Source organism: Phaseolus vulgaris, chromosome 1, assembly GCF_051622355.1.
Source record: "Phaseolus vulgaris cultivar YP4 chromosome 1, ASM5162235v1, whole genome shotgun sequence".
Classification (NCBI taxonomy): Eukaryota; Viridiplantae; Streptophyta; class Magnoliopsida; order Fabales; family Fabaceae; genus Phaseolus; species Phaseolus vulgaris.
In genome coordinates this window covers 17,427,880-17,443,683 of record NC_143498.1, presented here as the reverse complement: position 1 = coordinate 17,443,683, position 15,804 = coordinate 17,427,880, and the positions used below count along the sequence as shown (strand labels likewise).

Genomic DNA, 15,804 nt, shown 5'->3' with positions numbered 1-15,804 from the left:
ATGGTTGTTAATAGCAAGGTCAAGATTACATAGATAACGAGAACAATTGGAAACCACTTTGGGACGACGATGACATGCAAGAATTTGAGGACATAGTTGCAATTTATAATGATCTTGCTCGTGTGAACACAAATATAATTTAAAAAATAAAAGAACAATGAACTCTATTACTAAGTTTGAACCAAGAAAAGAGCGTCACTGACAATAATTGATGGAGTAGTTGGTGCACACCGAACGTTCTCGTGACATTATTCGCATGAGACCAGAAGCATTCCTTCAATTATGTGAATGGATTAGGCCAACCGAAGTTGTTAAGGATGCATATTGTTCAACAGTTGAATAACAAGTTGTTAAATTTTTTCATATTATTGGACATACGCCAAGAATCAAAGTGTTTCATTTTTTTCCATCAGTCTGGAGAAACAGTTTCTCGTCACTTTCACAATGTATTAAATGCAATTTTGATGTTGGAAGGATAATTCATAAAGCAAGCAGATGATATTGATGTCTAACCCCAAATCTTACACAACAACCGATTTTTTTTCGTACTTTAAGGTTTATTTATTTCAAATTTCCTTTACAATTCTCATAATGTCTTTTGTATTTGTATTTCTTTATACCTTAAATTTTGGTTACCATTAGGATTTTTTAGGGGCCATTGACTCATGTACGTGTGAAGGTCTCACGTGCGGATACACCTTGTTTTCGAGGAAGAAAAGATTGGCCAACTCAAAACGTATTAGCAGCTTGTGGTTTAGATATGAAATTCACATATGTTCTAACCAGGTGGAAAGGAACAACTTCAGATTCGAGGATATTGAAGGAGGATTTCATAGGAGAGGATCCTTTAGTTATTCCAGATGGTAAGTTTAAGGTGTTTGAGAATTCATAACAAGGTCATAATATACATAACTAATGGATGTTTCCTTGGAATGTTTGTAGGAAAATACTATCTTGGCGATTCAGGTTTTATGTTAAAACCACAAATATTAACACCTTATCGTGGGGTTAGATACTGTTGATCAAGAGTGATCAAGTGCTTTGAAGAATTCAAATCCAAAGTGTTTGATGAAAGGTTGGTGTTGCTGCTGTGTTTGGGTGGGATCTGGGTAGAATAGAATGTGATCCACTCATTTGTTGAATCTAAAACTAATGTGATTTAAAACCATTTTGAAATCAAGTGTTTTTCCAACTAAGTGAAAAACAACCTGTTGTTTTACTCTTAGGAGTTTTGAAAAGGTTGAAAACTGTTTTAGTTTGGTTGACTTAACTATCAAACCAAACAATCGGTTGTTTCGTGGTTTCAACCGATTGTTTCTTTGAAAATCCTAACAGAATTCAGTTTTGAATGATTGAATGTGCTTTAAATGTTTTTCAACTGAATATGCTCCTTCATAATTACTTTGACCAATCTTTGGAAAATATAAATGGTTTGTTTATGTTTTCAAACAAGCAAGAGAAACAAATTTTAGTTTTTCAGTTGTGTCAAAGTTGATTCGAAGATTTGAACATTCATATCAAGCTTTGGGTTTTCAAAGAGAGTGGAATAGGATTGTAGTTGTATTGATTTCAATTTGTACTGTGAACAAGTGTAATCCCTTCTAAACCTACTGTATTTCTGATGTTGTGTGGCCAAGGAGTGTTGTGTGTTCTTGAGGTGGTCAAGATCAAACTCTTGGTGTGTTTTGCCAAAGGGAGTGTGTTTCTTGAAGAGTTCAAGGTCACTACTTTAGTGGTTTGTGTTTTGTAATCTGGTTTGATTGCTTAGTGGATTACCTAGTGGTTTTCTGGGGACTGGATGTAGCTCTAGGGAGGACTCTGAACCTTGTTGTTTTGTTCCATAAGAAATAAGAGATTTGATGATAAAAAATTGTTGCAGAAGCTAAGCAAGCCTATTTGAAAAAAAGAAAGTTAAATATAATTGATGAAGACCAAGGATGTGAGGGGCTTGAAGAAAGACAACATATATTTGGTTCTAAAGGAAAAGAAAAAGTTGGTAGTAGGGGGCAGTTAAAGCTACCATAAATCAAATGATGAAGAAAGGTTATAAAGAAGAAGTGGATGCTCAAGTTGTTGAATTTTTTTACACAAGTGCCATTCCGTTTAATGTAATTAAAAATCCAGCTTTTACAAAGACGTGTGAAATGATTGGAAAATATGGAGCTGGCTATAAACCCCCATCTTATCATGATATTAGAGAAAAACTATTGAAGCAAGCAATTGACAAAACTGATTTAGTGCTTCAAGAATACAAGGAAGAGTGGAAGAAAACAGGTTGCACAATCATGTCTGATGGGTGGACAGATAAAAAGAGGCGTTATATTTGCAACTTCTTGGTAAATAGTCCTAAAGGGACTGTTTTTATGTATTCATTGGACACCTCAGACATATCAAAAACAGCAAATAAAGTTTTTAAGATGTTGGATGACGTTGTTGAATTAGTTGGAGAAGAAAATGTGGTGCAAGTGGTGACTGATAATGCTGCAAATTTCAAGGCAGCTGGAGAGTTGTTGATGCAAAAAAGGGAGCATTTGTATTGGACCCCATGTGCTGCACACTGCATTGATTTGATTTTTGAAGATTTTGAAAAGAAGTTGAAGGTCCATGAGCTTACTATCAAGAAAGGAAGAAAGATCACCGCTTATATTTATGGCAGATCAATGCTAATTAGCATGTTGAAGAAGTTCACAAAAGAAAGAGACTTGATAAGACCGGGTGTAACTAGATTTGCCACCGCTTATTTAACTCTAGGTTGTCTTCATGAACTGAAAGCCTTATTGACCATGTTCAGTTCTGAAAAATGGAAAACAAGTAAATTTGGAACTTCACAAGAGGGGAAAAAGGTTGAAAATATGATATTAGACAACCGATTTTGGAAGAATATCTCCACGTGCCTCAAAGTTGCTGCCCCTCTTATGGTGGTCCTAAGATTGGTGGATTCATATGCAAAACCTGCAATGGGTTTCATATATAAAGAGATGGATCGTGCAAAGGAGAAGATTAAGAACAATTTTAATCATATTAAGAAAAGGTAAAAATTTTGTAGCTTTTCTCTTTAAAAATTTAATTACTCCTTCTTCTTCTATTACTTATATGATAGTTGGTTGGTTGGTATTGATTACTATTGAATGAATGTATGTAGCTACGAAGAGGTTTGGAAAATAATTGATGCAAGATGGGATAATCAACTTCATAGGCCTTTGCATGCAGCTGCATACTATCTCAATCCCCAATTCCATTATGAACCTGAGTTTAGATATGATGATCCTGAGGTGAAAGAAGGCTTGTATACATCCATGAGAAGATTGGTTAAGGATGTTGCTGAAAGAAGGATAATTAATGTGCAACTTGTTGAGAATCATTTTGGTAGAGGAGCCTTTGCAATGGATGACGCAAAGGAAAGTAGAAAAACAATACTTCCTGGAGAATGGTGGGAGATGTTTGGGTATAGAACTCCAGAGTTGAAGAGGTTTGCTATCCGAATTCTAAGCTTGACTTGTAGCTCTTCTGGATGTGAGCGAAATTGGAGCTCATTTGAAATGGTAATTGAAGTTATTTATAATTTCTTTATTTAGTTTTATATGGTTAGTTACTAAATTTCCTATTTAATATAGGTTCATACAAAGAGAAGAAATCGTTTGCATCAGAAAAAGATGAATGATTTGGTGTATGTCATGTACAACTTGAAGTTGAGTAAGAAGCAAATTAGAAAAACAGTTGCTTTTCCCTTTGATGATATTCAATTAGATGATGAATGGATAACTGAAGAGGGAGATAATATTGATGAGATTGATCAAGTTCAAGATGCAAATGTTCACTTAAATCTGGCAATAACAGTTCCAACTCTAGATGCATTTTGATCTTGAAAATTTGACTTTTGATGTCAATGTGGATGAAGATGAAGATGGAGATGATGATGAAGATGATGAAGGAGATGATGATGGAGATGATGGAGGAGAGGATATCATTAGAGGATTGGACATAGAAATTTGAATTTCTAATTATTTAATTTCTATGACTTGAATTGAACAATTTAACTTTTGTAGTATTTGTATGACCTTCTTTATTTGAGACTTTGAATTTAGATGATTTGGTATATTATTAATTCTCATTCAGGACTAAATGTAGTTATTTACACTATTTTTTTTAATATGAAAGTAGACTCTTACGAGTCTACGGAGCTCCCACGAGTCTACGTAGACTCGCAAGTTTGACAACCATGAGGACAAATATTATTTTAGCTTGTTGTATTTTGCATAACTTTCTTCGCGGGGTGGTCAATGATGAGTCTTTCATAGAAGAAGTGGATTGTGAATTGTTGCAACAAGATATACAAGTTTCAGCTTCTCAAGTCCATGACGATGATTATAGACTAGGTTCACACATTAGGGACACTATAGTGAACAAAATGTGGCAAGATTATGTAAACAATTGATATTGTAATAAATGTTGTTTTATATTATGCTTACTCTATTTTTTCCTAACTTTCATAATGCTTGTTTAGATGGATTGTAGTAAAATTGTTCAACTAAGTTCATCCACTAGGTTCACACAGACAACAAAGTGGACCATGGATATAGATTTTATTCTGCTTAGTGCCATGGTGGACGAGGCACGACGAGGGTCAAGAATCGATGGCAGCTGGACAACTCAAGAAATATAATAACATTGTACTTGCATTACACGAGGCTGGACTTCTTGTCATTACAAAAAATAACGTCAAAAATCGACAAAAATGTTTGAAAGATAGGTGGAAGGAGGTCCACGACCTATTTATTGGTCTTAGTGGTTTTGGTTGGAACCAAGCCACAAACGTTTCGAGGTCGAGGATGAAGTATGGGAAAACTTGATTCAGGTAAAGTAATTAAAGATGACAGTATCCCATAACTAAAGATGGAAATATCCTATAATTTGTTGTAGGCGTGCCAAATTCATTCGGCACTACGATCTTATGGAGGAGTTGGTCAAACGACAGTGCCACAGGAAGTGGTCAAAGGACAACCTGATTGGCATCTAGACAGGTGCACAGAGAAAATTTAAGTGTGGACCTAGGCGATCATAACATGGACTACATACCTGAGCTGCCAAAGTTTCATGCTGCGGACCACGAACTTCAACGCTCACCAGTAGTGTATGTTCAATCAACTAACATTCCAAGTAATACTCCATTTCCGCCCTCTTAACCATCTGGCGGGACATCGTCATCTAGGGGATCAAAGAGAAAAGGCTCTATGGTGGATGTAATTGAGAGTCATTTCAATATGTTGAATACGAACTTGCAAAATTGTGTCGCTTCCATGAACCGTGGTAACGATGTCGTTGATGAGATATTAGCCATTGCTCGTGTACAATCCACTTCATCACAAGAAATCGCTACGAAAATCAAACGATGGAATGACTATTACGGTGAACACGTACAAAATGATCATCGTAAGAGTTCATATCAATACTCGCCTTCGGATATTTGGTCCATGCTATTTGATCTAAATATTCAGGATGAAGCAGTCATGGACTAATGCTACGACTTTCTCTGGGAAAATCCAGTTATAGCGATGCGAGTATTTGGTATGCTGAAAGAGCGAAGAATGACATTGTTTAACATCATGACTCGACGACAATAAATTATGTTTAATTATATATTTATGTGGTTCAATTTGTAATTTAATTGCATATACTTTTAATTCAAGACAAACATTGTACTTCTTATTTGACTTCTAATATTATTATTGTTGAACTATTTTCATTTGAAATTTATGTGTGAGTATATTTTCTAATATACTATTATTTTGTCATTGTTTTGTAACATTTTCATCATAGGTTTTAACTTCCCTATCAATGACATCTTCATCCACACAGAGGAAAAAAATGCCTAAGGGTAAGGGTAAAAGCGAACCAAATGACAATGAAGTTCCTATGATCCCACTACAAAGGAGGGTGGGTGATGAGGACCTAGGAGAGAGTGCGCCTACTAACCAAGCCCAGCCTCCTAGGAGGATGACTAGGAGCATGCCTCAAGACACAAGGCTAGGTCAGGATTCTCCAGCCACTACCTTAGCACCTAGCTTGCCCTAAAGGATCACGAGGAGTAGAGCATAGGCCTTGGGTGCTGAGTATCACTTGGTGTCATTATTTTTAATTTAAGTAGAATAGGTGTTCTTTAGCATAAAAGGGGGTGGGGGTGGTGCGCCTATCCCTTTAGCTCATTTTTAAACCTAGTTTCTAGAAGAACTTCCTAGGGTGCGACTTTGATCTTGGTCAATGCTCCTAGCCACACCATTTGTTCCTTTCCCATCCTACCCTTCATGCTTGTTTTCTAAGGCTCCTTCACCTATAAATAGGATGCCTACCTCATTGTATTTCACATGTTAATTTGGAATAGAAAAGTTACTCTCCACAAATTGTGTGAGACATTTGTGAGGTTTGAATCCTCTTGGCTAGGTCTTATCTTGAGTAGTGTGAGACTATCAATGGTGTGTGGAAGGCCTATCGACGAACATGAACAAGAATACGAAGACATTCCATTGTCTCAAGAACATGTTGCAAGTGGTCAACCTCAAGAACATGTTGCATGGGGTCATCCTCAACTCGAAATCCCCCATGATTCGACGATGTTAACACAAATTTGGGGCGAACTCAAAATATACAGTAAAGTATGTCAAACATGAGGTTGGATATCAACACTGTCAACACACGTTTGGGTTGAATCGAAGATACACTTCACCAACTTCAAGGCAATGAAGAACATTGATTGTATTTTTATTGTTTTATTATTACTTTTTATGTTGAACTTGTTTTGATTGTCAGTTAAATTTAATGTGTTATTGGACATTATTAGGTTTTTAATTCTAATGTAATGACTTGTATTTATTGTAATAATTGACTATCCCATGTTAATCCAATGTTTATGAGTGATAAGTGAAAGTTGTTATTTTATTAGATACAAATTAAAATAAAAAATTATACATAAAAAATAAAATATTTTTTTTTTATGTTATTAGTCAATATTTCATAATATTTATGAAAATATATGATTTTATCGTACTACTATCTTTAAATTGTACATGATTTTTAAAATATATAAATTATTCAAAATATTAATAATATTAATTATTTTATTACTATTATAATTATATATATACAATATACAATATAAAAATTTAAATATTAGATAAATTTATTTAATAATTTCAAAAATATTTAATTATACTATTAATAACAACTTATAATTATAAATAATATAAATAATATAAATAATAAAATAAAATTATAACATCATCAAAACATATATAGTTATATAAAATAACAAATGTATATAATAATAAATACTATTTTCATAAATTTTAATATATTTAATAAATTTATTTGAATTTAACATAAAAGTATTTCTTATTACAAAATAAAAGTAATTATGAATATTATGTATTAAAAAAAATTAACTCAACCTTATAAAAAATTATACCATAATTCATTATTAAAATATTTTTTAATAAGATAAATTTGTAAACTTATATTTGACACTTTTAAAATAATTTCTAAATTATCTCTTAATTATCACATTATCCACAAATTTCAATAAATCATCTTAAAAATTCAGTATATCATCTTTCAACCCAAATAGTCTCATACATCCTTACACATCTTTTATAATCCTCTCTAATCCACTCCATTTCTTTTCCACAAATAATAGAGAAAGTGGGGTTCATAAATTTAAGCCAAAATTGATTTGTTGAATTGGAGTGCAGTAAACAGTAATCGTGTAAATTTGGTGAAAGTTTTGGGGAAATCGGAGATTTCTTGGTATGGGGCCCGCGAGAACTAAAATTGGAACGTTGCACAAATTCTACACGTGGTAGTAGAATTGAGTTTCGAAGCATTGAATAATTTTGGGCCAAAACTTGTTTTGAGTTGCAATTCTGCTGCACAATTTTACATAGGTAGTTTCTTCCTGCACCCCAAAATTTTTCTTCCTGCACTCCCACAGTGTTATACAAAAGATAAAATTGTCCCTATTATTTTTTAAAAAGCCTAAAATACACTTGAACTGTATTTATTTTTTCGCATTTTGGATAATGGAATCCAGAAAGATTTCGAACTGGCACTTCTGATAAAATTTTGGATCCACCAATCCGTAATTCAAAATATGCATTTCACTTTAAAAAATACATCATTGAAAAAAACATTCCGGATTCACCAATCTGTAACAGAAACATGCATTTTGGATTCAGAAATCCATAATTCAAAAAAAAACATTCTGGATCAACCAATCCATAACAGAATTAGGCTTCCAGATTCAACAATCCAGAAATCAATAATTTATGCAAAATTTGCTTCCGGATTGTTGAATCAGAAGCACACTCCTAGATTCCGATTTCCGGTAACCACAGTACCCTTTTCAAATAAAAAGTCAAGGTCAGTTTCGGGATTTAAAAATTGTGGGGATGCAGGAAGAAAAACATAGGGGTGCAGGAAGAAGAAGCCTTTCACATTTTATTGGACTAGTGTGCTGCAGCTACATTTTGGAAGCTTCTTCCTGCACCCCCACACTCTTGTGCAAAGACAAAACTACCCTTTTTAATTTTTAAAATTCCAAAATTATCCTTAATCTAATAAAACCCTAAAAACTGGAAATGGTTGTCATTTGTGCGTGGAGGCAACGTCTTCTTTGATAGCAGCGACGCAACACACATTGAATCTCCTTCCAAATCTCATCCATCTCTCTTGTGATTTCCAAATCTCATTCATAAAGATAAGTAACGTTTCATTCATGTGTTTCGGACTTTGAGATCCGTTTTTTTCATGGATTGGTGTTTCCGTAAATGTTATTTCACATTCCAAATCACAGAATCTGGTAGATTTTTGAATTTGGGGATCCTGTACTTTCCCGGATTTGTGGATCCGGTACTTTCCTGGATGTGAGGATCCGTCACCTTTCCGGATTTGTTGATCCAGTAGTAGTCCGGATTTGTTGATCCGGTAATATTCCGGATTTAGGAATCCGGTAGTGTTTATACTTTTATGTAGCAAAAGCTTTAATTCGTAGATGGTTATTGAAGTAGGAAAACCATTAGACCTCTGTCTACTATTCCTCTATTTTTTTTGCTTCGTTTTTTTTTTGCTTGGAACTTCTCCTTTACCTCTAAAAATAGCTAAGCATTTTCGACAGCCAAGGAAAGATTCATCAAATGTTCATGTATACTTTATAAAAGATTAGAATTAGATGACATGTACACTGTTAGTGCAGGGTACCACATGCAAATTTCTGCAGCTTTATCAATATAAGATGAATCTAACTTGAATGGTGTAATTGAACAGAAATGGTGAAGACTAGGGGAGGAGGTTCACAAGGTGATCGTCTACGTCCCACAACCTCTGTTAGAAGAAGAAGAAGACATGTTAATGAAGATGAAGAACATGTTGAACATGAAGATGCAGAAGATGTTGATGTTGAACTTGAAGAAGTTGAACCCCAAATGGAGGTGGAGGATGAAGACGCACCTAAAATAGAAGGTGAAGGTTATCCTGGAGGTCCACGAGATGGGACACTATTGACCGGTTATGAAGACCATGTGGTCATGCAATTATGGAATGGTGTGGTAAGTAAATATGTTGTAATATGATACTTGTTCATTGTTAATTTGATATGACTTTCGTTCATTAAATTGTATATGATTTTGGTTGGTTAAATTAGGATCGATGAGAGTTAAAATTGGTGTCTCATGGCCGAAAAATGAGTAAGATGGGAGCTCCTCATCCTCGGATACTACCTGCAGTGGAGTTGTCAGGTTTAGCTGCACTTGTTGGGGCAAACTATGACACGATGACAAAGGACTGTTGTGTGCCTTTGTAGAAAGGTGGCACCCAAAGACAAATTCATTTCATCTGCCTGTAGGTGAGTTGACCATCACATTGGATGATGTGTCGAATTTGTTGCACCTTATGGGGCAATTCTACACGTATCCGAGCTTGGATACAGCTACGGCGACCGATTTGCTTGTTGATCACTTCGTGTAGATTGGGGAGTAGCAGCTGCTGAGACTCGTCATTGTCGGGGTGGACATGTGCGTCTAAGCTGGTTGAGGGAGATGTAGGACGCATGTACCAGGAGACAATGGACTGTTGTTGCAGGGGCATATTTGCTACACCTAGTAGGTTGCACCATCTTTGCAGATAAGAGTGCTACGTCGGTTAGTGTATCCTACTTGGGATTATTTGTAGATTTAAGGCACACCAGAGGATACTCGTGGGCAGCAGCTACTTTGACCCACATGTATGAGCAGTTGGGAGATGGTTCCTATGCAAATACTAGACAGTTAGCTGGGTATGTCACGTTATTTTCATCATGGATATATGAGCACTTTCCGAGTATTGGACACCGACAGCTTCGGGATGACTATGTTGAGGATCAGCCGCGGTGTATGAAATATGTGGTCGGGAGTAGGTTGTCCACACTTGCCTCAGTTCGGATGCAATTAGATAGCCTTTGTGTTGGTGTTGTTCAATGGATGCCCTATGAAGAGCATAGAGTGGTGCGACCATCGATGGTTAGATTATAATGCTAACCTCGTACAGGGTGTAGTATTAGCAGCTGATGTTGGAACCTGTGTTCCTGCATATTTGGAGTGGTTCCGGTCTATATCACACCCATATATCATCCAGATGGCTGAGGATGATCGACCTCCGGTGATTACCCATTATGGACGACGTCAGGGCGGGAATGATACTATCTCTGAGCATCCCGCAGTGGTAAGAACTTATTACTTGCTTATTTAAATAATACATGCTCAATTGCAATTAATGTAATTTGTTTATAATTGTAGGGTCTTTGTAGAAGAATAGCATCCTCTAGTTGATTATAGATGATGGTCATCTAACCGAGGATTCACCTGCATGGGAAGGGACACAGACAGCCTTGATGCTAGCCTGATCAGCCACTGAGGACATGTCTGTGTATGTCCGCAGACGACGACACGGACAATGATGATGATCATCATCATTTTAGTTGTTGTTATGTTTTGTAATTTCGTGAAGAAAGACTTAGTTTACAATTATTTATGAATTTGATGAATGAACACTTTGGTTATGAAATTAGACAATTCTTCTTCCGCATTTATAATAGTCAGAATGTTAACATATTCATTTATCAATGCAATTACAACTATAAATGTCGTTTAATGGACATAATTTGTGTAAACATTTGCATCCGACTAGTATAATATGAACACCATGTTTTGGCAATTGGATAACAATGAGTAGACCATAAAATATATGTTGGTGGAATCGGCCAACCTTCTTGCAACTGAACCTGTTAAAAATTGTAAGCAATGTCATTAATTGAGTTTTTCTATGATTCCTAAAATTCATTGATAATGAAGTTTAACAAACCCGAACAAAATGATTTCCATGAACATGTCCAATATAGATGATGCGGTGATGATTAAAATCTGTTGGAGGTTGGGATCTTAATGGAAAAATAGTCAATGATTGTTTAAGAGATAAACACACAACAATCACATTATATCGATTTGCAATAACGTATCCCATATCTGATATTGTCATCCACTTATCTGTACTTATCTGCAAACAGAAGAAAATGTAACAAGTTAATCCACTCATACACCTTTTTACAATTAATAACATCATTTAGAATGAATACAATTACCATGTGGTCAACTAGAAGTGAATTTTTCAAAAATTCAAATCGTTCATCCCCGCCAAACAAATCAATATATTCTTGACGCCATTAACAAAGTTCTTTATGCAAGTTCATGCGTACAATAGCCCAAGACTCCTCTCCCATACCCAATAATGCACCAACCGCACGATAGCCACAATGACCGTCAACCTTAACATCAACAATATCAAACTAGATGAACTATCATGTTGTGAAAGAATGGCATCAACATGTTCAAAGTAAGAAGGAATTCGCTTCGTTGATCTACCAAATTTACTCTAACGCCCTTTTAGTGCACCTTTTGTTTTGACTTTCTCCCTTTGTGGACATAAAGATGTGTTATCTGGATAGGCAATCTCACGTAATTTGGCTTTGATGTTAATCTTACCAGCCATGTCAACCTCCTTGAACCGATTCATGATGACAGCCCATTCTTGTTGGATGGACAACTCTGTTGAAGTATCATCACTTGAAATATCTAAAAAGCTTAATCGTGTCCAAATGAGATGCACTGACTGCAATGGTATGCTACCCACACCAAAGGAAGTCAATTCACAAGCACAAGGAAGGCCATGAGTAGATCTAATGGTGCACCCACAACGAGATTTATCTAAACCAACATATTGAACTTGATCACTCTCTTCTGCAATATACTGCAAGGCATATTTCGATACGAAGCCAAGCAATTTCTTATATCTTGTTACATTGAAGACATGACTCACTACATGCAAACTCTTTTCAAATGAAGATTTAATTGCATTATGTTGCAAGATGATCATCTTATTAATGGATTCCCAACAAAATCATAAGTCCACCATTGATGTCTCAAGGATCCTCTTTAAACTCCAATGTACAGCCTCAACCTTGTTACTTGTCGTGTTGCCTAAATGCATGACTTTATCCGTCCAAGCCTTAACAAACTTTTCTTTATGTGGATTTAACCAAGTACTAATCACATATTCAGTAAATATAGGCCATGGTGAACAAACAACATTAAATGCCTCAACACGATGTTCATAGGACTCTACATTTTCACAATCAACAATTGCTTCTCAAGATTCCATCACTTGATCTCATGCCTCTTTTGGATGAACAATCATTTTACATTTAGCTTTAACATTTTTATCAATGTGAAAACGACATAACAAATTAGCAGCTTCGGGAAACACAACATTTATTGCATTCATTAGAGCAATATCTCTATCACTAACCAAACCTTCGGGTATGAATCAAATCTCAAAAACAAACCTTTCAGCTTCTCAAGGGCCCATACAAAGTTATGATGACGTTCTGATGCGAGTAACATAAATGCAGCATTGAAAGTTAATCCCGTTGAGGTTACACCAACAACTTCAAACAAGGGCATCCTATGCCTATTAGTTTTACAGGTATTGTCCATCATCAATACAATGTTAAAGGCATTCAATAGCTTCACTGAATCAAGGTGTGTCCAAAATAAATCTTGCACAACATTCGTCCCTTCTTCAAACCTAGACCAATGGACATACATATCACGCTCAAGTAACATCATCAATTGTTGCATTTCAGTTATATCACCTCGTACTGATTTTTTGTACATATATCGTGCATTATAAACTTGCTTTATTATGCTCACATTTTTCTCGTTATGCTCTTTCATTGTCAGCAAAATATTTCTAGGCTTCACCGAACTGTCTGTCATGTCCATAAGCATTGACTTCTCACTGAACCTACCAGCATATGGATGACCAACCAATGTATTTGTCAACTCATGATTATGAGACCCACAAATTAATTTCAATATCCACCCTTCACCACTCTTTACTGGATACCCTCGTAATCTGAAAGGACAACCACATTTCCTAGTTCCACTCTCAGTAACCTGTAAATCCTTCTTATATCGTCTGTATTGACCTCCTCTCTCACAACCTAATAACACAAATGTTTTCCTTCCTCGTTGGCCAGTTGAAGTATCCGATCTCAATATCACAATACAAAAACCAATGTCAAACGCAACTTTTCTAACCCACTTTAGGAGCTCATCCCGAGTACGAAATACCTACAAAAGTTATCATGACAAATTATTTACTAATTAACAAACAACTTAAACATACTTTACAAACTTAACTTTACCTCATCTGTAGTAAACGCATTTGTAAATTCATATCCCTTCGATTTAGATAATGACTTCTCAATATCATCATCATCCCACACATTCACACCATCATATAATTGTTGTTCAAATTCTTCACTACTGTCCATGCTTCTACAAATAAAAAAAATGAAACAAAATTATTGCATTCCGGATCCATGAATCCATAAGTTAAAAAAATCATTCCGGATCCAACAATCCATAATTCAAAAAGACTATTCCGGATTCAGGAATCCATAACACAAAAAAATAATTCCGGATTCATGAATCCGGAATGCACCATAACACAAAAAAACCATTCTGGATTCATGAATCCAGAATGCACCATAACACAATATACAATTCTGGATTCATAAATCCATAATGCAAGTAACGCATTCCGGATTCATGAATCCATAACACAAAATACAGTACCGGATCAACCCATCCGTAATGAAATTTAAGCTTCTGGATTCAGAAATCCGGAGAACAACATATTATGGCATTTTACCTTCCGGAACACCCCCTCATCCGGAACACATAATTTAATTTATTCTAGATTCATGAATCTGGAATGTATTATCGGATCCCGATATCCGGTAATCCCGAAATTTCCATAACCACCGTGTTTCTTAAAAAAAACCTTAACTCTTACCTCTATAACCCAGACAACACTTCGGCAACGTTGTGTACTCCTCCGCCTTGCTTCCAACAATTATGAAGAACCTCCACAACAGTTGAAACCCAAGGATGAAGATGAGCAGTGACTGTGGAAGTGCTTAACGTTGCCCTTTTCAAATTTTTGCTCAAGGTTAATCTTAGAATATTTAAAATTATGGGGTGCAGGAAGAAAAACGTGGGAGTACAAGAAGAAGAAGCCCTACATTTTTGTGGTCATTGATAAATTTGGTCATTCTAGTCTATATTTTAAAATTTTGTAATCCATTCTACAACTTTCCTAGGAATTCGTGTCTACTATTTTTTGCAAACCTTAATTTCTTGTTTTATAGTCTTAAAAATTAATTTTTAGAGTTGTCACAATTCTTAATCTTTCTTAATTTTGAACTTTTCTTGATTTTGAATTTAATATTATTTACCTGTTGAGATGGAAAATATCTTTTAATTGTTATTTTTGAAAAATATTGACTAACATTGTTAAGCAGCATTTTACTCTCTAAAAAACAAAGAAGTGAGATTTCCAAAAAAAAATAAAAATGATAAACACTTAAAAGGAAGATTTAACAAAATACAACAAACCAAAACATTGGATAGTAAAATCTAAATATGAAAATTTTCAATATCAAGTCAAGAATGAAGTATCACTTGAAAAGTAAAAAAAATAAAAAATCATATCATAATATACTGCAAAATAAGATCAATAAATATAAATAAAATCCATATTAAAGAGGATAATTTTGTGTACAAACTAAATAACACTAAATATTAAGATAAGAGATGTTAATATATGAATTTTAAAATTAGTTCTTTTATAATCTTGTTTTTAATATATTTAAATATATATGTGGTTTTGATAGTCTCACAGCCTGGGAGTCGAGGTTAATGACACTTTAAATATATTTATTTTCTTAATTCTTTGAGATGTTTTTTAATGATAAAATTGTAATAAAACTCTGAGTTTCCAGGAAACAATATCTCGAATATCGTGATTTACTCTAATTATGATATCTTAACCGACTTAAGATCAGAACATATATAATATAAAATACACTAAATTTAATTCTATATAGTAATAGAATGTAGTTAACAATTTTTATTTTACTTGAAATTTCCTTTTCGAGATACATAATTGTAGTAAGAATAATAATTTTTTTTATGGTTAAAATAATTACTTTGACTTTATATATATTTGATAAATTTTTGTTGTTTGATATTGTACTAATATTATACTAATAATGTTTCTAAATTAAATTCAACAAATATATGAATACTAAAAAGTTGTAACATGTAAACATGAATTAAAATATTAACAAGCATTGTATTATATTACATCACATTACTTAAT

At 34.5% G+C, this 15,804-nt stretch overlaps 1 protein-coding gene, 1 long non-coding RNA gene and 1 pseudogene across 3 annotated transcripts; 2 read left to right on the top strand and 1 right to left on the bottom strand.

Annotated features, from left to right (window-relative positions):
• Positions 1 to 2,099: 2,099 nt before the first annotated feature.
• Positions 2,100 to 3,993, top strand: LOC137815542 (uncharacterized; annotated as a pseudogene). The gene is made up of 3 exons (XR_016515771.1): positions 2,100 to 3,031; positions 3,143 to 3,542; positions 3,615 to 3,993. The product of XR_016515771.1 is annotated as an uncharacterized LOC137815542 (transcript).
• A 4,647-nt stretch (positions 3,994 to 8,640) lies between these two features.
• Positions 8,641 to 11,136, top strand: LOC137813616 (uncharacterized). The gene is made up of 3 exons (XR_011081462.2): positions 8,641 to 9,593; positions 9,689 to 10,743; positions 10,818 to 11,136. It is a non-coding gene; the product is annotated as an uncharacterized LOC137813616 (long non-coding RNA).
• Positions 11,137 to 11,373: 237 nt separating this feature from the next.
• On the bottom strand, positions 11,374 to 13,912 carry LOC137815541 (uncharacterized). The gene is made up of 6 exons (XM_090295735.1): positions 13,784 to 13,912; positions 12,920 to 13,709; positions 12,526 to 12,695; positions 11,983 to 12,324; positions 11,774 to 11,863; positions 11,374 to 11,574 (listed from the first exon to the last, which is right to left on the bottom strand). Exons 1-6 carry the CDS (start codon positions 13,910 to 13,912, stop codon positions 11,374 to 11,376), a joined length of 1,722 nt encoding a protein of 573 aa, XP_090151861.1.
• Positions 13,913 to 15,804: the final 1,892 nt, after the last annotated feature.